Source organism: Aquarana catesbeiana, linkage group LG02 (assembly GCF_042186555.1).
Source record: "Aquarana catesbeiana isolate 2022-GZ linkage group LG02, ASM4218655v1, whole genome shotgun sequence".
Classification (NCBI taxonomy): Eukaryota; Metazoa; Chordata; class Amphibia; order Anura; family Ranidae; genus Aquarana; species Aquarana catesbeiana.
In genome coordinates this window covers 39,977,116-40,001,383 of record NC_133325.1, presented here as the reverse complement: position 1 = coordinate 40,001,383, position 24,268 = coordinate 39,977,116, and the positions used below count along the sequence as shown (strand labels likewise).

The 24,268-nt window shown below is 45.5% G+C and overlaps 1 protein-coding gene across 2 annotated transcripts in view; it reads left to right on the top strand.

The window, feature by feature from the left end:
- Nucleotides 1–24,268, top strand: part of RSF1 (remodeling and spacing factor 1) — a 98,923-nt gene that overhangs the window by 50,423 nt on the left and 24,232 nt on the right. For both annotated transcript variants that reach the window (XM_073612809.1, XM_073612810.1), the window contains exons 6-11: nucleotides 1,365–3,319; nucleotides 5,600–5,803; nucleotides 15,103–15,207; nucleotides 18,903–18,982; nucleotides 21,226–21,280; nucleotides 23,952–24,058. In XM_073612809.1, the coding sequence (XP_073468910.1) occupies nucleotides 1,365–3,319; nucleotides 5,600–5,803; nucleotides 15,103–15,207; nucleotides 18,903–18,982; nucleotides 21,226–21,280; nucleotides 23,952–24,058 (2,506 nt within the window). The remainder of the gene's footprint in view (nucleotides 1–1,364; nucleotides 3,320–5,599; nucleotides 5,804–15,102; nucleotides 15,208–18,902; nucleotides 18,983–21,225; nucleotides 21,281–23,951; nucleotides 24,059–24,268) is intronic.

Genomic DNA, 24,268 nt, shown 5'->3' with positions numbered 1-24,268 from the left:
GTATTTGATCACTTCTGCTGTTTTTATTTTTTGCGCTATAATCAAACAAAAAGCGTGGCGGCAGGCGAGCGCCCGCCTACGCTTGTGTACAATGACGGCGGTTTGCGCAGTAGAGCCGACCTGCCACAGTACAACTGCGGCAGGTAACGAGCAACTGTCATCTCTGCCCCGCAGCGGCTCCTCCTCTGACCCGCTGTAGACTCACCGACCGTTCCATTCACTTTAATGGGACAGCTGGTGATGCGGCAGTGACACGACAAGGCGAAGGACGTAGCGGCAGCAGGTGAGTGGATGCCCGCTAACAGGCGCTGCCATGATGGACCTGAAATGACAGGTGCTCTTTAAATATAAGGACTTATTCTTGCTGGTAGTTAGAATCTTTAAAATTTGCAAACAAAATGAAGGTTTCCTATTTAGAATAATAACCTGTCAGGTTAGTGAATATTCCCAAACTGGGTCTCTTTTATGGCCTGCTGCCATTTTGCTCCTCAGGGGAGGAGTAAAGCACTACAAGGTATGTGCAGAAAGACAACAAGGTTTTTATGGTGCTTGGAAGCTTTCACTTTCATTTTTACTGCTTGCCCTTCCTCCTCACACTTGGAGCCCGGTACAGATGCATTTCTCTTCAAACAATCATAGTTTGTAGTGTACATAGATTTGCAAAACAATGGGATGGAGGAATATTCCTGAACATTGAATGAGTTTACCAAAAATTATCTGATATAGCAGAATACACAGCCTCATGCTACATAATGATACATAATAATATAGATTTTTTTTTTACTCCAAAAGCATTTTTATTAAATTCCGTTTGATAAGAATCAAAAAAATCCAATTTAAATATTAAAAATATATATTTATTTATTTTAAATTGTTGATTTTTGTTCACTCTTTTAAAGTGTATTTTTTCCACAAAAAATTTTGTTTGAAAGACCGCTGTGCAAATAGTGTGATGTAAAATATTGCAACGATCGCCATTTTATTCTCTAGGGTCTCTTAGAAAAAAAAAAATTACTGTTTGAGGGTTCTAAGTAATTTTCTAGCAAAAAGTACTAATTTAAACTTGTAAGCAAAAAGTTGCAATAAAGGCCTGGTCAGCAAGTGGTTAAAGATACTGATTTTATTTAAACATATTGCGCTATGAGATGTCGTTTTCTTGCTTTGCATTATTACATTTTGCCTGTATCGGCTAGTCGCTGAATCCGTGTTTTTATTTATTTTTTTTTCTTTTATGCTAAAAAATAAAAATAAAAAATAAATCAATTCCTTTGTGGTTGGTATGCTTATAATTTATTGCAGAGTTTCACACCAACTTTCATTTGCCATTGTTTAATTTTGTGTTTTTCTATGTCCATGACTTACAGAGAAGTTGGAAGAGGACACAAAAGAAGGAGTCAAAGAGAAGCTAGACCCAGCAGGTGATACCACAAGCTCTTGTCCAACAGAAAATGGTAACGCCTGTAAGCCTGGCGATAAAGAACCCTTAAAAACAATCAGTGAAATAAAAACAGAACCTCCTGATGAAGAGGAGGGTAAAAAGGCTACCAAAGAAGAAAGTGACTCCTTCAAGGAGAACGTAAAGCCTTTGAAAGTTGATCTAAAACATAAGGCAGAACCTAAAGACTTGAAGGAATTAAAAGGGACTGCCGAAAAGACCCCTTCCGCACAGGAGCCCGAACACTCAGAAATTTCCGTTATTGTCAAGCGCACTGAAGATCATGTCGAAAAATCTGTTGAGGATTCGGAGAAAATGAAGAACGACCAGCAGGCCAAGATCCCCTTGAAAAAACGGGAACTCAAGCTCACTGACGACTTTGATGGACCAGTTAAACCGTCGCTGTGCAAGTCCAAGACACCTACAAAAGAGCTGCTTCAGAAGGAGGAAGAGAAACTAGATGACGATAGCACAAAGACGTCTGCTGCTCCTGCAACGGTTTCTGAAGGGAAGCAGTTGGTTAACGGGGAGCTAAATGGGGACAAATCACACAAAGCAAAGATAGACTATGTGGAAAACAGTAATACCACCCCAAGAGAATCCATCATTAGCACAACAATGGAAGAGAATGGTGTAGTCGAGAAGAGAACTTCCAGTGTCATCAAAAGTTTGCATGAACTTAAAGAAAACAGCAAACCTAGAATCCCTGAGAATTTGGAAAAAAGCGCAAAAGACCTCAACAAAGACATTATTATTTCCTCCTCATCGGAGGAAACTTCTCCAAAGACCTCCTCAAAAGAAGATGCATCTGTGTCTGAAACACACCAAGCCAATGTGGACTCCAAAGGAGAAGAGAAAAAAGAATTGCTGTCTCCTGTTGAGAAGGAAAAGACAGCCAAGACCAAGAAAGACTGCAAAATTGACACAAATGATTCAGAGTCTGTAAAGGAGACTGAGATCCTGAAGAAACCTGCCATAGTAGCCACTTCAGACATCCCCAATGATGAGCAATTATCCGAGGCCAAGAAAACTGAGCAGTGTGCATCTGAAGACCAGAAATCGTGCGACTCTGAAAAACAAAATGCAGATGGTATTATTGAGGAGGCTAAATCCAAGACAAGAGATACAAGAAAGAAAGCAAGCGCAACTGCAAAATCAAGACTGGCCTCATCCAGAAAAACATCTGCGACGGCAAAGAATTCTATGGTGAGCAAAGAGAAGTCCACAGAAAGTAACAAAGAAGATGAGGGAACATGTGAGCCGGTGTCTTCTGATAAAGCCGAAGAGAAGGCGAAACAAGAAGAGAAGGCAAAACAAGAAGAGAAGGCGAAACAAGTAAGGAAGCCTCCCGAAATAGAAAAGAAAACATTCAGCTTAAGGAGCAAACGAAGGGAAAAACCAGCTGCAAAAGAAATCGATGACTCCAATGAAACTTCCGAGCCTAAAGAGCCGGAGGTTAAGAAGATGGACGGTAAGGACAAAATCTCAGAAAAGCCCAGTTTACTTTCCAGAAATAAACATAGGCTAGAACCCTTGGCAGAAGAGGACAACAGTGGATCGGAGAGCAAAGAGATGACATCCGAGAGGCAGAAAGATGGCATCAAATTGACAATCCGTATCTCCAACAAGAAGAGGAGGCCGGAACTGCCTGTGGAGAGTGTGCCCATGGATGAACCAGAGGATGCCGAGAACGAGGACTGTATTGGGAGGAGGCTGAGACGATCTCCCAGGATCTCAAGACCCTCCACAAAGGTAGTAGAGGTCAAAGAACGCAAGCCTGAGAAAAAGCAAAGCGATGATGAAGAGGAGGCGAAGTCTGAACCTGCAAAACCAGCTCGGGAGGAGAAGAAAGCTGAAAAGGAGCAGTGCCAGAAAGTAAAACAGGTAACTTGTCCAAAAAAATTTTTCATTTGGCTTTTTTTTTTAGTAAGCGTTGTTTCCCTCCCATACCATATATGTGATCAGAATGCAGGGTGTTTCTAACACCTGTACAGTATATAACATTTCCTTTAATTAGAATCAAACCAAGTCCAGTTTAGTCAATTTTTTTCCCGTTTTTAATCCGCACAAGGGACAGTACCTACATTGTATGAAAAGTGTGTCTTGTGCTGGTGGTCTCTCTCTCTTGGAATAGGTCCACCTGATGCAGGATGGAACTTCTGTCATCTGACCGACGTCCATTCATTAAGTGCTTTTCATAAATAGAAGCTGTAGTACAGCTTCTGTGAATTGAGGAGGCCCACCAAAAGAGCAGGCATAGTCGGCACTCTTGGCAAGCGCCTATCACAGGTGCGTCTGCAGAACGTTTTTTTAGTGTAATGTTATTACAAATAACCTTCCAAATCAAAGTTGTGTACATCACTCTACTTTTTTGTTTATTTGTGGACACAAGTGGAGTTTTTCTTTAACCACTTTCCACCTGTGCTATAGCTGAAAGACGGCTACAGCGCAGGCTTTCAGTGCCGGGAGGGCGTCAATAGATGTCCTCCCGTGACCGGGTAGTGCGCTCTTCAATCAAGAGCAGCGCGTTCTTCGGACTCGGCTGATCACAGAACAGGGTAAAGATTTACCATGTGATCAGCTGTCAGCCAATATCAGCTGATTATGGAAGTAAACAGAAGCCGGCTATCATTTTTTTTTTCACACGAATGGAGCTTTCTTTTGGTGGTATTTAATCACCACTGGGATGTAACAAAAAAAAAAAAAGAAAAGGCCAAAAATTTTGAAAACAAAAAAACATTTTCATAGTTTGTTATAAAATTTTGCAAACAGGTTATCTTTTCTACTTCACTGGTGGGGGGTGGCACTGATTGGCAGCACTGGTGGGGCGGCACTGATTGGCAGCACTGGTGGGGCGCGGCACTGATTGGCAGCACTGGTGGGGCGCGGCACTGATTGGCAGCACTGGTGGGGCGCGGCACTGATTGGCAGCACTGGTGGGGCGCGGCACTGATTGGCAGCACTGGTGGGGCGCGGCACTGATTGGCAGCACTGGTGGGACGCGGCACTGATTGGCAGCACTGGTGGGACGCGGCACTGATTGGCAGCACTGGTGGGACGCGGCACTGATTGGCAGCACTGGTGGGGCGGCACTGATTGGCAGCACTGGTGGGGCGGCACTGATTGGCAGCACTGGTGGGGGGGTGGCACTGATTGGCAGCACTGGTGGGGCGGCGGCACTGATTGGCAGCACTGGTGGGGCGGCGGCACTGATTGGCAGCACTGGTGGGGCGGCACTGATTGGCAGCACTGGTGGGGCGGCACTGATTGGCAGCACTGGTGGGGGGTGGCACTGATTGGCAGCACTGGTGGGGGGGTGCCACTGATTGGCAGCACTGGTGGGGGGTGCCACTGATTGGCAGCACTGGTGGGGGGGGCGGCACTGATTGGTAGCACTGGTGGGGGGGGCGGCACTGATTGGCAGCACTGGTGTGGGGGGGGCACTGATTGGCAGCACTGGTGGGGTGGGGCACTGGTGGGCCAGGACTGATTGGCAGCACTGGTGATGAGGCACTGATTGGTGGCACTGGCGATTACAGATCGGTACAGATGTCCCTGTAACAGAAGCCGGTTACCGGCTTTCTTCTATTCTCACGCTTATGAGTAGAAAAAAAGCCGATAACCGGCTTCTGTTACAGGGACATTGGCAGCACTGGTGGGCACAGATTGGACCCATAGATGCCCATCAGTGCCACCTCATCAGCACACATCAGTGAATGAAAAAAATTACCTGTTTGAAAAATTTTATAACAAACTATGAAAAATTTTCTGATTTGATTTTTTTTTTTTCAAAAATTTTGGTCTTATTGGTGAGTAAATACCACCAAAAGAAAGCTCCTTTTGTGTGAAAAAAAATGTAAAATTTTTGTTTGGGTACAGTATTGCGTGACAGCGCAATTGTCATTCAAAGTGCGACAGCACTGAAAGCTGAAAATTGGCCTGGGCAGGAAGGGGGGGGGGGGGTATAAGTGTCCAGTAAGCAAATGGTTAATGAAACTCAGACTGTTGAATGTGCTCAGTCTCTATATAGAAGACTTTTCTGTGTAAGAATTGGAGTTAATAAAGATCTGTTATTGAAATGTTTGAATCTTTTACATCCAGGACATCTGACATTGCAGAGAAACACTTCCTTACTACTTTTCCCCCTCTTTACAATGTCTATAGAAGCCAAAACAAAAACGAAGGGCACGGTGGACCAACACCAGATCACGACGCAAACTTAAATCGTCCAGTGAGGACGAGTCTGAGGAGTCGGACAGCGAGGCAGAGTCGGAGGAGGAGTCGGAAAATGAGGAAAAACAAGAGGGGGTACCTGGGGAAGACGATGAACCCTGCAAGAAGTGTGGACTCCCCAACCACCCTGAGCTGGTTAGTACTGCAGTTAGTATATGAGACTTTAGCCTAAAAATGTATTATTTTATATTTTTAAAATTGATTTCAAGGCAAATATGTAGCACATATATCTGAACATCTCTGTATTGTCCTATTGAAAAATACCGGGGTGGGGCAGGGTGGGTGTCGTCCTGTAGCTCTAACTTCTGCTCTCTCACTATAGTGCCACTGCTGCAATGTTGTCAGCTTTGCCCTGTGCTTTTCTGGTGGACTACAGAATCCCTTCCTCTTATGTTTTGGAGATGAAGGGGGAGGTGTTCTGTAGTGCAACAGGGGAAAACTGGGCAGGACTGACAACACTGCTTTGGATTTCAGTGCAGCAGGGGCACTCACTGTTGGATCACTACAGGAAGATCACTGGATTTCTAACGGGATCAACAGGTATTTTCTTTACAACTGTATTTTAACGAGACAAAACATAGGAAATGTGTATAAGCTGAAAAAGATGAACTTGGTGTCTTTTTCCCAGACTTCACACTTTAAAGTGGAAGTAAACCTCCATCACTAACTTTTCCCTATAGGTAAGCCTATTATAAGGCTTTACCTATAGGTAGTGTAAATATCTCATAAACGGGCACCATTTAGCACAGGGGTCTCAAACTGGCGGTCCTCCAGCTGTTGCAGAGCTACAAGTCCCATGAGGCATTGCAAGGCTGACAGTTACAAGCATGACTCCCACAGGCAGAGGCATGATGGGACTTGTAGTTCCACAACCGCCGGAGGGCTGCCAGTTTGAGACCCCTGATTTAGGAGATATTTACTGTACGTGCAGCCAGTGATATATCACCGGCACATGCGCTCCGAAGAAATGGCTACCCAGACCAGGCCATTGCTTCAGAGCCCTGCGCTGTAACCGGCGGCTCCCGCGCATTCGTGGGAGTGACATCGTCGTAGCTCCTGCCAGTCGCAGAGCCGGAGTCCGCGAACCCGGAAGCAAGACGGGTGCAGATGGGAGCGCCTGCAGCTCTGACATCTTGGAGCTGGAAGAGCTTCGTTGTAAGGTACGTTTTTTTTAAATGGGTTGTAAAGGTTTGTTTATAAAACAAAAACAAATGTTCTACTTGCCTCCTACTGTGCAAGATGTTTGCACAGAGCGGCCCTGATCCTCCTCCTCCTGGGGTCTCCCAGCGGCGTTCCTGGCTCCTCTTCTCGAGTGCCGTTTTCCATGGGGGCACACGTGCGGGCGCACTCCCCAGTCCTGCCCCTGGGTCCGTTGACACAGACAGCAGGACTCGGCCCCGCCCCCCTGTCACTGGATTTGATTGACAGCGGTGGGAGCCAATGGCTCCCGCTGCTATCAGTTTATCCAGTGAGGACCCGAGACAGCGTCTGGAGCTGCTGTGCTCGTCCCCGTCAATGAAACGATCGGGTTCAGGTAAGTAAAAGGGGGGCGCTGCACTACAGAAGGTTTTTCACCTTAATGCATACAATGCATTAGTGCCGGTTCACACAGAGGCGACTTGTCAGGCGGCTAGGTCGCCTGACAAGTTGCCTCCTGTTCTGTACAATGGAACCGTTCTAATAGGAGCGACACAAGTCGCTCCGATTTAGAAAAAGGTTCCTGTACTACTTTGGGGCGACTTGCATAGACTTCCATACAGAAGTGAGGCGACCTGCAAGTTGTGCCGCCCCTGTGTGAACCGGGGCTTCAGGTGAAAAACCTTAAAGTGTAAGTAAACCCTCCTATCGTTTTCAGCCAAAGAAGCTGCCATCTTTGCCTCTGTTTAATCTACAACTGCCATGATGCTGCACATGTGATCAGTTATGACACCAGCCATTGGATGGTTTGACAGTTTGGTTGAGAGCACAACCAATGGGAGTGTTACATTTCCGGCACGTGCCGGAAATGAAGCTGTTTTATGGATGAGTTTACTTCCGCTTTAAGGGTTTACAACCCCTTTAAAGAGGAACTGCAGTCTGCTCACATAATTTTGTAATAAAAATATCTTTTTACCATTCTGAAGCTTCCCTCCAACCACTTTGCATATTATTTTATATATATATATACTGTGATTCCTGTACTTGCCAGATATGCTGCAGAAATCTCCCTCCACTGTGTCCGGCTGCGTCCATTTTAACTGTGGGCAGCTGACGCTGCTGCCTGTTCACTTCCTGGATTTACACAGGCACACGGAGGCACACCTCCGCAGCTCTCAATGGCCCTCTTATGACTCATTCCCCCCCCCCCCCCACTTCCTGGCAAACTCTCATGAGAGAGAGGGAGAGAGCTGTGTATGATGTCACAAGCCTAGGCTAATGACCAGACAAGAAACAGGAAGTGAGCTGTATAAGGCATTTACTGGCAGAAAAAAAGTTTTGCTATCCAAAGTTAAAACAACAAGTGCAAAATATTTAATAGATGGAAAGTTGAAAAAATGACTGAAGGTTCGCTTTAACATATTGTACTAGTATGCGATACATTTCTAACGGGATCAACAGGTATTTTCCTTACTACTGCATTTTAACTAGGGACAAAACATAGGAAATGTGTATAAGCTGAAAAAGATGAACTTGGTGTCTTTTTCCCAGACTTGACACTTTAACCACTTGCCGACCGCCGCACGACTATATACGTCGACAGAGCGGCACGGGCAGGCAAAAGGACGTATATGTACGTCCTTGCCTGCCCGCGGGTGGGGGGTCCGATCGGACCCCCCCCCGGTGCCTGCGGCGGTCGGCAAATCTCCCCCGGCGATCGGAGGTGAGGGGGAGGCCATCCATTCGTGGCCCCCCCCTCGCGATCGCTCTCAGCCAATGGGATCATTTCCCTGCCTCTGTATTGTACACAGAGGCAGAGGAAATGATGTCATCTCTCCTCGGCTCGGTATTTTCCGTTCCGGGCCGAGGAGAGAAGACTGCAATGTAAGTGCACCAACACTACACACACAGTAGAACATGCCAGGCACACTAAACACCCCGATCCCCCCCCCGATCGCCCCCCGATCCCCCCCCAATCACCCCCCCCCCCCCCCCGTCACAAACTGACACCAGCAGTTTTTTTTTTTTTTTTTTTTTTCTGATTACTGTATTGGTGTCAGTTTGTGACAGTTACAGTGTCAGGGCAGTGAGTGTTAGGCCCCCTGTAGGTCTAGGGTACCCCCCTAACCCCCCCTAATAAAGTTTTAACCCCTTGATCACCCCCTGTCACCAGTGTCGCTAAGCGATCATTTTTCTGATCGCTGTATTAGTGTCGCTGGTGATGCTAGTTAGGGACGTAAATATTTAGGTTCGCCGTCAGAGTTTTATAGCGACAGGGACCCCCATATACTATCTAATAAATGTTTTAACCCCTTGATTGCCCCCTAGTTAACCCTTTCACCACTGATCACTGTATAACCGTTACGGGTGACGCTGGTTAGTTTGTTTATTTTTTATAGTGTCAGGGAACCCGCCGTTTATTACCGAATAAAGATTTAGCCCCCTGATCGCCCGGCGGTGATATGCGTCGCCCCAGGCAGGGTCAGATTAGCGCCAGTACCGCTAACACCCACGCACGCAGCATACGCCTCCCTTAGTGGTATAGTATCTGATCGCATCAATATCTGATCCGATCAGATCTATACTGGCGTCCCCAGCAGTTTAGGGTTCCCAAAAACACAGTGTTAGCGGGATCAGCCCAGATACCTGCTAGCACCTGCGTTTTGCCCCTCCGCCCAGCTCGGCCCAGCCCACCCAAGTGCAGTATCGATCGATCACTGTCACTTACAAAACACTAAACGCATAACTGCAGCGTTCGCTGAGTCAGGCCTGATCCCTGCGATCGCTAACAGTTTTTTTGGTAGCATTTTGGTGAAATGGCAAGCACCATCCCCAGGCAGCGTCAGGTTAGTGCCAGTACCGCTAACACCCACGCACCGTACACCTCCCTTAGTGGTATAGTATCTGAACGCATCAATATCTGATCCAATCAGATCTATACTAGCGTCCCCAGCAGTTTAGGGTTCCCAAAAACGCAGTGTTAGCGGGATCAACCCAGATACCTGCTAGCAACTGCGTTTTACCCCTCCGCCCGGCCCAGCCCAGCCCACCCAAGTGCAGTATCGATCGATCACTGTCACTTACAAAACACTAAATGCATAACTGCAGCGTTCGCAGAGTCAGGCCTGATCCCTGCGATCGCTAACAGTTTTTTTTGTAGCGTTTTGGTGAACTGGCAAGCACCAGCCCCAGGCAGCGTCAGGTTAGTGCCAGTAGCGCTAACACCCACGCACGCACTGTACACCTCCCTTAGTGGTATAGTATCTGAACTGATCAATATCTGATCCGATCAGATCTATACTGGCGTCCCCAGCAGTTTAGGGTTCCCAAAAACGCAGTGTTAGCGGGATCAGCCCAGATACCTGCTAGCACCTGCGTTTTGCCCCTCCGCCCGGCCCAGCCCAGCCCACCCAAGTGCAGTATCGATCGATCACTGTCACTTACAAAACACTAAATGCATAACTGCAGCGTTCGCAGAGTCAGGCCTGATCCCTGCGATCGTTAACAGTTTTTTTGGTAGCGTTTTGGTGAACTGGCAAGCGCCAGCGGCCTAGTACACCCCGGTCGTAGTCAAACCAGCACTGCAGTAACACTTGGTGACGTGGCGAGTCCCATAAGTGCAGTTCAAGCTGGTGAGGTGGCAAGCACAAGTAGTGTCCCGCTGCCACCAAAAAGACAAACACAGGCCCGTCGTGCCCATAATGCCCTTCCTGCTGCATTCGCCAATCCTAATTGGGAACCCACCACTTCTGCAGCGCCCGTACTTCCCCCATTCACATCCCCAACCAAATGCAGTCGGCTGCATGAGAGGCATTTTTATGTCCTCCCGAGTACCCCTACCCAACGAACCCCCCCCAAAAAGATGTTGTGTCTGCAGCAAGCGCGGATATAGGCATGACACCCGCTATTATTGTCCCTCCTGTCCTGACAATCCTGGTCTTTGCATTGGTGAATGTTTTGAACGCTACCATTCACTAGCTGAGTATTAGCGTAGGGTACAGCATTGCACAGACTAGGACACACTTTCACAGGGTCTCCCAAGATGCCATCGCATTTTGAGAGACCCGAACCTGGAACCGGTTACAGTTATAAAAGTTACAGTTACAAAAAAAGTGAAAAAAAAAAAAAAAAAAAACACAAACAAAAATATAAAATAAAAAATAATAGTTGTCGTTTTATTGTTCTCTCTCTATTCTCTCTCTCTCTATTCTCTCTATTGTTCTGCTCTTTTTTACTGTATTCTATTCTGCAATGTTTTAGTGTTATTGTTATTGTTATTATGTTTTATCATGTTTGCTTTTCAGGTCTGCAATTTTTTATACTTTACCGTTTACTGTGCTTTATTGTTAACCATATTTTTGTCTGAGTACAGCATTCACGACTTTGAGTGGTTATACCAGAATGATGCTTGCAGGTTTAGGTATCATCTTGGTATCATTCTTTTCAGCCAGCGGTCGGCTTTCATGTAGAAGCAATCCTAGCGGCTAATTAGCCTCTAGACTGCTTTTACAAGCAGTGGGAGAGAATGCCCCCCCCCCCCCCCCCACCGTCTTCCGTGTTTTTCTCTGGCTCTCCTGTCTCAACAGGGAACCTGAGAATGCAGCCGGTGATTCAGCCAGCTGACCATAGACCTGATCAGAGACCAGAGTGGCTCCAAACATCTCTATGGCCTAAAAAACCGGAAGCTACGAGCATTTTATGACTTAGATTTCGCCGGATGTAAATAGCGCCATTGGGAAATTGGGGAAGCATTTTATCACACCGATCTTGGTGTGGTCAGATGCTTTGAGGGCAGAGGAGAAATCTAGGGTCTAATAGACCCCAATTTTTTCAAAAAAGAGTACCTGTCACTACCTATTGCTATCATGGGGGATATTTACATTCCCTGAGATAACAATAAAAATGATTAAAAAAAAAAAAAAATGAAAGGAACAGTTTTAAAATAAGATAAAAAAGCAAAAAAATAATAAAGAAAAAAAAAAAAAAAAAAAAAAAAGCACCCCTGTCCCCCCTGCTCTCGCGCTAAGGCGAACGCAAGCGTCGGTCTGGCGTCAAATGTAAACAGCAATTGCACCATGCATGTGAGGTATCACCGCGACGGTCAGATCGAGGGCAGTAATTTTAGCAGTAGACCTCCTCTGTAAATCTAAAGTGGTAACCTGTAAAGGCTTTTAAAAATGTATTTATTTTGTTGTCACTGCACGTTTGTGCACAGTTGTAAAGCATGTCATGTTTGGTATCCATGTACTCGGCCTAAGATCATCTTTTTTATTTCATCAAACATTTGGGCAATATAGTGTGTTTTAGTGCATTAAAATGTAAAAAAGTGTGTTTTTTCCCCAAAAAATGCGTTTGAAAAATCGCTGCGCAAATACTGTGTGAAAAAAAAAAATGAAACACCCACTATTTTAATCTGTAGGGCATTTGCTTTAAAAAAATATATAATGTGTGGGGGTTCAAAGTAATTTTCTTGCAAAAAAAAATAATTTTTTCATGTAATCAAAAAGTGTCAGAAAGGGCTTTGTCTTCAAGTGGTTAGAAGAGTGGGTGATGTGTGACATAAGCTTCTAAATGTTGTGCATAAAATGCCAGGACAGTTCAAACCCCCCCAAATGACCCCATTTTGGAAAGTAGACACCCCAAGCTATTTGCTGAGAGGCATGTCGAGTCCATGGAATATTTTATATTGTGACACAAGTTGCGGGAAAGAGACAAATTATTATTATTTTTTTTTTTTTTTTGCACAAAGTTGTCACTAAATGATATATTGCTCAAACATGCCATGGGAATATGTGAAATTACACCCCAAAATACATTCTGTTGCTTCTCCTGAGTACGGGGATACCACATGTGTGAGACTTTTTGGGAGCCTAGCCACGTATGGGACCCCGAAAACCAAGCACCGCCTTCAGGCTTTCTAAGGGCGTAAATTTTTGATTTCACTCTTCACTGCCTATCACAGTCTCGGAGGCCATGGAATGCCCAGGTGGCACAAACCCCCCCCCAAATGACCCCATTTTGGAAAGTAGACACCCCAAGCTATTTGCTGAGAGGTATAGTGAGTATTTTGCAGACCTCACTTTTTGTCACAAAGTTTTGAAAATTAAAAAAAGAAAAAAAAAATTTTTTTTTTTGTCTTTCTTCATTTTCAAAAACAAATGAGAGCTGCAAAATACTCACCATGCCTCTCAGCAAATAGCTTGGGGTGTCTACTTTCCAAAATGGGGTCATTTGGGGGGGTTTTGTGCCACCTGGGCATTCCATGGCCTCCGAAACTGTGATAGGCAGTGAAGAGTGAAATCAAAAATGTACACCCTTAGAAATCCTGAAGGCGGTGATTGGTTTTCGGGGTCCCGTACGCGGCTAGGCTCCTAAAAAGTCCCACACATGTGGTATCCCCATACTCAAGAGAAGCAGCAGAATGTATTTTGGGGTGCAATTCCACATATGCCCATGACCTGTGTGAGCAATATATCATTTAGTGACAACTTTGTGCAAAAAAAAAAAAAAAAAAATTGTCACTTTCCCGCAACTTGTGTCAAAATATAAAATATTCCATGGACTCAACATGCCTCTCAGCAAATAGCTTGGGGTGTCTACTTTCCAAAATGGGGTCATTTGGGGGGGTTTTGTGCCACCTGGGCATTCCATGGCCTCCGAAACTGTGATAGGCAGTGAAGAGTGAAATCAAAAATGTACACCCTTAGAAATCCTGAAGGCGGTGATTGGTTTTCGGGGTCCCGTACGCGGCTAGGCTCCTAAAAAGTCCCACACATGTGGTATCCCCATACTCAAGAGAAGCAGCAGAATGTATTTTGGGGTGCAATTCCACATATGCCCATGACCTGTGTGAGCAATATATCATTTAGTGACAACTTTGTGCAAAAAAAAAAAAAAAAAAATTGTCACTTTCCCGCAACTTGTGTCAAAATATAAAATATTCCATGGACTCAACATGCCTCTCAGCAAATAGCTTGGGGTGTCTACTTTCCAAAATGGGGTCATTTGGGGGGGGTTTGTGCCATCTGGGCATTTTATGGCCTTCAAAACTGTGATAGGTAGTGAGGAGTAAAATCAAAAATGTACGCCCTTAGAAATCCTGAAGGCAGTGATTGGTTTTCGGGGCCCCGTATGCGGCTAGGCTCCCAAAAAGTCCCACACATGTGGTATCCCCATACTCAGGAGAAGCAGCTAAATGTATTTTGGGGTGCAATTCCACATAGGCCCATGGCCTGTGTGAGCAATATATCATTTAGTGACAACTTTTTGTAATTTTTTTTTTTTTTTTTTTTCATTATTCAATCACTTGGGACAAAAAAAATGAATATTCAATGGGCTCAACATGCCTCTCAGCAATTTCCTTGGGGTGTCTACTTTCCAAAATGGGGTCATTTGTGGGGGTTTTGTACTGCCCTGTCATTTTAGCACCTCAAGAAATGACATAGGCAGTCATAAATTAAAGACTCTGTAAATTCCAGAAAATGTACCCTAGTTTGTAGGCGCTATAACTTTTGCGCAAACCAATAAATATACACTTATTGACATTTTTTTTACCAAAGACATGTGGCCAAATACATTTTGGCCTAAATGTATGACTAAAATTGAGTTTATTGGATTTTTTTTAGAACAAAAAGTAGAAAATATCATTTTTTTTCAAAATTTTCGGTCTTTTTCCATGTATAGCGCAAAAAATAAAAACGGCAGAGGTGATCAAATACCATCAAAAGAAAGCTCTATTTGTGGGAAGAAAAGGACGCAAATTTCGTTTGGTTACAGCATTGCATGACCGCGCAATTAGCAGTTAAAGCGACGCAGTGCCAAATTGTAAAAAGTGCTCTGGTCAGGAAGGGGGTAAATCCTTCCGGGGCTGAAGTGGTTAAAGTGGAAGTAAACTTCTATCACTAACTTTTCCCTATAGGTAAGCCTATTATAAGGCTTTACCTAATAGGTAGTGTAAATATCTCCTAAACAAGCACCATTTAGGACAGGGGGTCTCAAACTGACGACCCTCCAGCTGTTGCAGAGCTACAAGTCCCATGAGACATTGCAAGGCTGACAGTTACAGGCATGACTCCCACAAGCAGAGGAATGATGGGACTTTAACATTTCCAACTACTTTAAAAGAACCTTTTGAAGAGTCCCATTTACTACCTGTATTGGCACCTGGTCAAGTTACCAATCCCAGAAGATACTTGGAGGACTGACGTAAGAGTGTAAGCAAGTGAAGAGGGCATGCAAACGGTCACTTCTGAATCTGTCTGGCAAGGGTCATTGATTTGTTTTTTTTCTAATTACAGATTTTGTTGTGCGATTCATGCGACAGCGGGTACCATACGGCGTGTCTCCGCCCACCGCTCATGTTGATCCCTGATGGAGAATGGTTTTGTCCTCCTTGCCAACATGTATGTATATGATTGCATTCTGTACCTCTACATTATAACAAAAAAAAAAAAAACTCACACCTTGATATGCACTTGGGAAATGCAGTATGACTGCTATAGGTTGTATAGGCTTTTCATTCTGGCATTGCTTTAGTTCCCCAGTCCACTCGCTCCCTTTTGTTGATCGGTGACCACCTAAGAACCCCTAAATCTAATGTAAGAGAGGATGTCCCAAACTCACCCACTGCATTCTTCTTGCCTTCAGGTCTTACACTGATAGCTTGATGCAGGCAAAAATGTCAGTAGGTGTTAACCAGTTGCCGTCCATCTAACACGTGGTGGCTAAAGGGTGGACTTTAATGGCCGCATGGCATACACATGTGTCAATTGGCAGCTAAAGTTTCTGTGCCGAGAGCGCACTCACTGGAGAGTCCGAGCTCTCAGCGCCCGCTAACGAACGGTAACCAGCACGATCGGCTCTCAACCATGTGACCACTGGGGACAGTCAATTGGTGGTTGCGTGATCACGAACCTTCCTGCCCCTCTAGGAATACAGACCTTGTTATAGGGATGCTGTGGCTGGGCAGGATGGGTTAGTAAGGTTGCAAGTGAAAGCAATTGCATGAAGCAGCGAGCACGCTTCAGGAAGTCCATGTCCCAGTGATCTAGGGCAGGGATAGGCAACCTCGGCCCTCCAGCTGTAGTGAAACTACAAGTCCCATGGGACATTGCAAAGACCCTGACAATCACAGCATGGCTCGCAGAGGCATGATGGGATTTGTAGTTTCACCACCGCTGGAGGGCCGAGGTTGCCTACCCCTGGTCTAGGGGGATGCTTTCTGGAATCTGGCTGCAGGAGATCACAGAAAACTCAAAATACGTTAAATCAGGTGGGCATTCTGACTTAAAGCGGAGTTCCACCCACTTTTTCAACTTGGTCTTAAAGTAAAGACCACCCCTTATTTTTGGATAAGTATTTTTTTCTTACCTTTTCCGAAGTACAAAGGTGTACTTCCGTCCCAGCCTGGCCGCGGCGTAGTGCGTCATTTCCTCTTCTGTGGCGAGTCCTCCTCCTCCGCCTTCTCTGACCTGTGTGTCCCAGAAGACACCAGAAGACATCATGCGCATGCACATTAGGAAACTAGCTGTGAAGCCTGAAGGCTCCACTGCCGCTTTCCCTTAGTTACAATGGCGGCGCCTGCACCCCAACCAACGGACGGATCGGCCTCGGGGGGGCCCGACATCGTGGGCTCCCTGGACAGGTAAGTGTCCTTATTAAAAGTCAGCAGCTAATGTGCTTGTGGCTGCTGACTTGAAAAAAAGGTTGCAGAATTGGAAGGTCACTGTTTGGATTTCCCCCTTTGTCTGGAATGGCTCTCTAAAGAGGTAAACTTCCTCTGCTGACATGTTCCTATAGGTAAGCCTATAATAAAGCTTACCTATAGGTAGTGAAAATCTCTCCTAAACCTGTACAGTTTAGGAGATTTTTACATTGCATGCAGCCAGTGACATCGCTTGGGCATGCACTCTGAATTAACGGCCCACGGGTGCTGTTCCTTCCAAGCGCGCATGCTGTGAACAGCAGCTCCCGCGTGCATGTGCAGGAGTGACATCATCGCGGCTCCGGCCAATCAGGAAAAGGCTTGAAAATTGGATGTGCATTGCTTTCCATTGGTGTAACATTTTAGCGCATTGCACTGCACATGACACAAGTGTTGTGGTGTGAACAGGACACACAGAAAAAAAGATTGCTTGTGTTCTTGCGGTGACCTGCTTTCTTCCAGTGCAGTAAAACTTGGGTCACTGCAGTATTTATAAATGGAGATGGGCTCGGGCATGTTCGGGATCCCACCAGGAGCTGACGCTACACATGGCTAATCACAGGCAGTGAGACATTTCCCAGTCTGTGCAGCTGCAGATCAGGAAATGTCTCGCTGCCTGTGATTAGCCGTGTGCAGCGTCAGCTTCCTGGGGGGGATCCCGAACACGTCCCAACCCATTTTTATTTGTGGGGGTGGGGGGCTTATTTTGTTCAGGTTTGGGCTTGGATGTCTTTGCCTTGTTCCATAGTCTGGATGAATGTTTTGATTATTCTAGTTGTGACTGCAATGCTTTTTACTACTACGGGTCTGTCGTCACCCTCCATGTGTTCTAGGTCAGGCCAGACACCCATACTGCTAAAATTCAAAGCAGCAGAAAGAAAACTTTGGACTATATGATGAATTCAGTTGTGCAGATGACAGCAGTAGATCACGTTCCAAGCTCTATCTCTCGTAGCCATGCTTGGCCCCGCCTCTGCTCCATCCTCACTTGCTGTGATTGACAGCAGCCGGAGCCAGTGGCTTCCCCTGATGTCTCTGAGCCTGTGAGGAGGGAGAGAACCTCTGCTCTTGTGCACAGCACTGGATCTAGATGGGGGGGGGGGGGGGGGGGGGTGAATGCAGAAGGTTTTGTACCTTAATGCAGAGAATGCAAGTAAAAAAAAAAAAAAAAACTTTCTGCTTTTAGAACCACTTTCAAAGCTGGCAGGGTGTGGTACTGCCTCACATGCTCCAATGGGAATGGGCAGAGCTAGGGGCAGGACAAGGTATCAGATCATTCAGCTCTTATTTAAGCCCCGGAAGATTTGGCTGCTGAATGACCAGGCCATTTTTTTGCGATTCGGTGTCGATTTAACTGACAATTGTGCAGTCGTGCGACGTTGTACCCAAACAAAATTGACGTCCTTTTTTTCCCCACAAATAGAGCTTTCCTTTGGTGGTATTTAATCACCTCTGCGGTTTTTATTTTTTGCGCTTTAAACAAAAAAAGAGCGACAATTTTGAAAAAAACACAATATTTTGTACTTTTTGCTATAATAAACAGCCCCAATTTTTTTGAAAAAAAGATAATTTTTTTCTCAGTTTAGGCTGATATGTATTCTTCTACATATTTTTGGTAAAAAGAATCGCAATAAGCGTATATTGATTGGTTTGCGCAAAAGTTATAGCGTCTGCAAAATAGGGGATAGATTTATAGCATTTTTATTTTTTTTGTTTACTAGTAATGGTGGCGATCGGGATTTTTATCGGACTGCGACATTATGGCGGACACATCGGACACTTTTGACACATTTTTGGGACCATTGTCAGCGATCGGTTCTATAAAAATGCATCGATTACTGTAAAAATGTCACTGGCAGGAAAGGGGTTAGCACTAGGGGGCGACCAAGGGGTTAATGTGTTCCCTGTGTGTGTTTCTAACTGTAGGGGGAGGGGACTGACCTAGAGGAGATGACAGATTGTTGTTCCTAGCTATTAAGAACAAACGATCTGCCTCTCCTCTCAGAACAGGGATTTGTGTGTTTACACACACACGTCCCTGTTCTGCCTCTCGTGCCCGCAATCGCTTGTGGACGGCGGTCATCGCGACCGTCGGGCGTGAGCATCGGCACTCCCGCAGTGTGGCGGGCACGTGCACACCCACACGTCTGCTATCCCACTTGAAGGAGCCGACGTATAGCTACAACGGCTCACGGGATCGTGCCGACCTGCCGCTGTATGACAGCGAGCGGTTAATGATTTAGCATCCACAGGTGCCCTGGGGCATATCTTGTAATAACCATATTATGCACTGATATCATGTGTGACTGAGAACTCCTCCACCTGGTGTGTACAGATTTCCTGTATCTACACAGGATCCAGATTGTGCTGATCAAATCTTTCTTTTATGAACAGAAATTACTGTGTGAAAAACTGGATGAGCAGTTACAGAATTTAGACGTGGTACTAAAGAAGAAAGAACGGGCAGAGAGAAGGTAATATACTTATTAACCACCCTTGGCTACTTACTTGTAGGTATCTCACGTTTTGGCAGTTATTCTATCTACCATCTGTGTAGTCTGTAATGTGAAATGTGCTACCTGGTTTTAGCATTAGTTTCCCATGAGACCAGGGGTGTCCAACCCGCGGGCCGCATGCAGCTCGGGCCCACCTGGAGGGATGCAAGCACAGCAGCCACGGCGGGCGACACAAACGAGCCCGGCCAAAGCACATCTGTAGGGATGCCGTGCAAACCTAGCGACCTTCACTGACAAGCCAGGGAAATGCACATCTGTGGAGATGCTGTGAAAACATGGCAGCCAAGGCCGCCTACACTGACAAGCAAGACAAATGCACATCTGTAAAAAGAAGAAAGGAAACTGCTCTAGTGAGTAACACAAAAGCCCTAAACAAATATGATCAAAGCAGCAATTCTGTCTGCAACACAAACGCCAACAGTAATAAATAATAAGAATCGCACTAGTTGGTGAAAGGTTCATATATGCATGAAATATAAAAAAGAATGAATAAAGTGCCGAAGTGGCTCAGTCCATAATATGTGTATTAATATGTGCAAAAAGTCCATAAACAGGCGATCTATAAAGATGATCTATTTAATGAACAAGTCCATCTTCCATCACCAAAACTGCTGTTAATCCACCACCAGCTGAAGAAACTTTACTAGCTCCTGTGGACCCCTTGTTATAGGGGGTCGAATACTGCCTGTGACTTATCACCCAGCCTGGGCTTTTCTCCTTCTCTCAGGGCTGCTCCGCGCATCCGGTATCACTCGGTAAGTGAACGATGGAGTTTGGCACCAAACAAAAACGTTTGGTTTTATTAAATATAAAACATAGCACTCGTTAAAGATTGACTAGCGCCTATTGTTTGGTGTGTCGGCCGTACACAACCAAAACACCCCTCCGTCGGGACACGAGAGTGATGGTGACGTCAGAGCGTTGCTCCGTCCTACGCGTTTCATCACAAATGACGTTGATCTGGGGAACACAAGCGAACCTGGCCAATAAATGTCTGTAGGGATTCTGGAGATGCCGTGCAAACATAGCAGCTTACACTGCCAAATCAGGCAAATGCACATCTGTAGGGATGATGTGCAAACATAGCGGTCTACACTGACAAGCCAGGCAAATGCACATCTGTAGGGATGCCGTGCAAACATAGCGGTCTACACTGACAAACCAGGCAAATGCATGTCTGGGGGGATGTCAGGGCTGCCATGTTTCCATAAGCACCAGCAGCAGGGAATGCAGGGGTGCCATGTAAGTAAATGCTGCATGGCCGGATCTAACAAGGGTGCTGGGGTGGGCTGCGCCCCCCAGATTTCAATTGATCATCCCTGATCTCAACACTTAAGAGCCTGTGGAGGTCAGAGCTGGGGCTGAAGATCCGCTTTCATTTAGGCAGCCCAAAGAATTTTTTAGTGGTGCACCGAAATGAAAATTCAGGATGCACTTGACAAAACCAAAATTGATGGTTGTTAATTGTGTTCTATTCTAATTTTTTATTAATATAATGAATTTAAATGAATATGAATTTGTCGCCCATTGTTAAAAATCCTGCTTGCTGCATTTTTCATGCATATTTGGTCAGCTCCTCCCCATTGAAATGCATTAAAAACGCAGCAAGAACGCATCAAAAAGGCACCCATGTTGTGTTTTTGATACTTTTTTTTGTGAGTCACGTGACCTATGAAACGCATCACAAGCATGGTAAAATCACGGCAAAATCGCGGGCGTTTTCGGCAACCATTATCAGCATCTTTTTTGTTTTTTGACTCCGTGCTGAAAAAAACGTATTTTCGACCGATAATCTTTGGCGGCCTAAATTTTGGTGCATCGTAGAATTTTAAAAAAAAATCATCTTCCTTCCAAAATGTATGGTTCCCACCTTGTACCGTTAAGACTCCCCAGGCTAGCATCATATTGGAGTACTCGTAATGATCTGATCTCTCCAGCTTGCTGGCTCAGTGAGGTTTTTCTAATGAATTGCGCTCTTTGGACCTCTCCTTGTACTCCAAGGCTATAAAGGTGTTAAAACAAGTTCCATGGCTGCAGTTTTTTGTTCAGCAAATTCAAAGTTTTATAGCTCTGGTTCACTCCAGTGCACCTTCACAGTATTCCTGAAAATCAGTTGTAAATGCACCTCTATTTAAAATATTCCTTTACCATCCCCTCTGCTGTGTTTACATGCACTGACTGAGCGTATTGTATATTTGCAGGAAGGAGCGTTTGGTTTACGTTGGAATCAGTATTGAGAACATCATTCCTACACAAGTAAGTTAGTTGCCATGCATGGTTTTAATGTGAACCTGACCAGACCCAATTTTTTTTTTTTGCAAGGTAATTCCTTTGCTGCTATACCTTGTGATGGCTGCAATTATAGTTACATAGTAGGTGAGGTTGAAAAAAGACACAAGTCCATTAAGTCCAACCTATGTGTGTGATTATATGTCAGTATTACATTGTATATCCCTGTATGTTGTGGTCATTCAGGTGATTATCTAATAGTTTTTTGAAATTATCGATGCTCCCCGCTGAGACCACCGCCTGTGGAAGGCAATTCCACATCCTTGCCGCTCTTACAGTAAAGAACCCTCTACGTAGTTTAAGGTTAAACCTCTTCTCTTCTTTAATGAGTGGCCACGTGTCTTGTTAAACTCCCTTTCGCGGAAAAGTTTTATCCCTATTGTGGGGTCACCAGTACAGTATTTGTATATTGAAATCATATCCCCTCTCAAGCGTCTCTTCTCCAGAGAGAATAAGTTCAGTGCTCACAACCTTTCCTCATAACTAATATCCTCCAGGCCCTTTATTAGCTTTTTTGCCCTTCTCTGTACTTTTTTTTTTTTTTTTTTTTTTTTTTGTCTCCAAATCGGAGCCTCAATTCCTGCCAAAGTCCAGATGAAAGGATAAGTTCACCTTTTGTAACATGTTACGTTTGCACCGGCCCCTGCTCTCCCCCGATCCCCCTTTCTGACTGCTAGCGGGGTTGGGGGGGGGATCTTCTCCCTCGGCTAGCTGTCACAAACTAAAAAAAAATGTGGCCGTTTGGGGCTCCACTCGCCTGGCCGTGGCATCCATTCACAGTGTTCTGTGAATGGGGAATACTACAAGGTCCAGCGTCCTTTGCAGCTGTCGGCTTGTAGTTCTCAGTAAACTACCACGGCACTGTTGAGCACTCTAGATTAGTCCATGGTGCTTCTTGTCTCAAGTGCAACTGCTTGCCCGTATTGGAGGTATGGGCCATTGGATACAGGACCGTGGCATTACACTCAGGATCTGCTGATCATCGTGGGTGCAATGCCCTAACAAAAAAATACAAAAATGCAATTTTCTTTTTAACCTGCAAAAAAAAAAAAGTGTGCACTTATTTTTTTATTTTTTTGTGAAGGTGCACTTATCCTGTAAATCACATAACTAAAGTATAACCACGGCTTGACTACCTGCTTTTACTGCCATCTTTGTTGCCCGCGTGAACAAGCTCTAAGGCAGTTCTGTCCCCCCCCCCCCCCAATTAACAAATGAGAAGAGACTACAGAACTGGGAGGTGCCAAATTGTTATGTGAAGTGAGCATAATGACATACTAGGGCGGAGATGTGGAAATGTCTATTATCTCTGGGCTGTGAAGCTTGTAGAGCGGAAGCAAATAGGTCAAAGAAAATTCAAAGTCTTGCACTGGGAGATCTTCTGGAAAAGCCACAAGCTTTGTAAAGGTGTATAAATGCTCTATTTTCAGTGCCTTGCAAATGTGCACAAAAAAAAATCTGCATTAAAGAGGAGAGTTCCACCCAAAAGTGTAACTTCCGCTCATTTGTCTACCCCCCCCCACCCCCCGGTGACCTTTGACATGTATCCTGTCCCCACTTCCGGGAGACTGCAGCGCCATAAGTCAGCAGCTCGGCTTCCTCGTCCTTCCCCCCACCACCTGGCCAGTAGGAGAGCGCAGAGATGCCTCGCGCAATCTCAGTAGGGACCTGGCGTGTAGCCGTAATGCTTCATTACCGGGTTCCCTTACCGGCAATAGTGGCAGTGGCAGCACTGATGGAAACATCAGCTGCGGTGCTGACTTCACTGGACTCCTGGACAGGTAAGTGTCCCATTATTAAAAGCCAGCAGCTGCAGTATGTGTAGCTGCTAGCTTTTAAATTTTGCATGGGTGCGTGGAACCCTGCTTTAAAGTCCACCCCCCAACCTTGTCATTTGTCAGTAGAATACCAAAACTTCAGTGACGTTCTAGCATTTTAACAGTGGATTGATGGAGGTAGGGATTGGTGACAGGACAGGGGAGGGAATCATTTTACATTGAGCAGCAGTCAAAGCCTCATATGCAGCCAAGTCTCAGCATCCAAGGGCTTCAACGGGTTACCTGCGAACCCTACAGGATGCTTACTTTTAGCACTATTAACTTAAAGGAGAAGTATAGCCAAAGCTCATTTGGCTGTACTTTTATGGATCACAGGAGTGCAATTCGTTTCCCGTGACCTGTTTTCAGCTGAGAGCGGGCTGAAATCCTCTCTACTGACTCTACAGAAGTCGGTCCAGGCACCGCGTCATCACCATAATGGAAGTCGGGATCTGCCAAGCGTCTGGACCAACACCCGGCTCAGCCTCTCAGCGAGCCACTGAAAGCCTGAGCTGGCCGATTCCCCCCCCCCCCACAGCCCAGCGCTTCAGTGAGCGAAAAGGCGGCAGAGCCGAGAGCGGTGACTGACAGTCAGCAGTTCTCTGCTCGGGGAACTGTCAGAACCAAGCGATCGGTGGTGTTCGATCGGTTCTGGGTATAGAGGTGCCGGGGGGACAGATTAAGCATTGGACCAATGCTGCATCCACCTAGGTAAGTATTCTACCGGGAAAAAAAAAAAAACGGATTCCCATACTTTTAAACAGGTTAATTGTCCACTGTGGTACTAGCATTAAGCATGGAATGCGTTTTCATGGTTATAGGATACAGAAGAGGTCCCAGAGATTCAAGAAAAAGAAGAAAAAAAGAAGAAAAAGTCTAAACCGTTGGAAAGGCGGTCAACAAGGACCAGGAAATTCATCAGTTACAGGTGAGGCATGTGTCACAAGATTGCAGCGGATTGTATAAGCAGATCCTGCATCATGAAAGAAATTAAGCACAGTACAAATTGATGCTAAATACATTCCAGTTCCATCAAAACAAAAGTTGTCCTAAGTCCTTACAGTTCTCTTTCTAAGGCCTCATGCACACGAGACGCTGTTAAACGCGCGTTCAGAGGCAGTTGGACACTTTTTTTCAG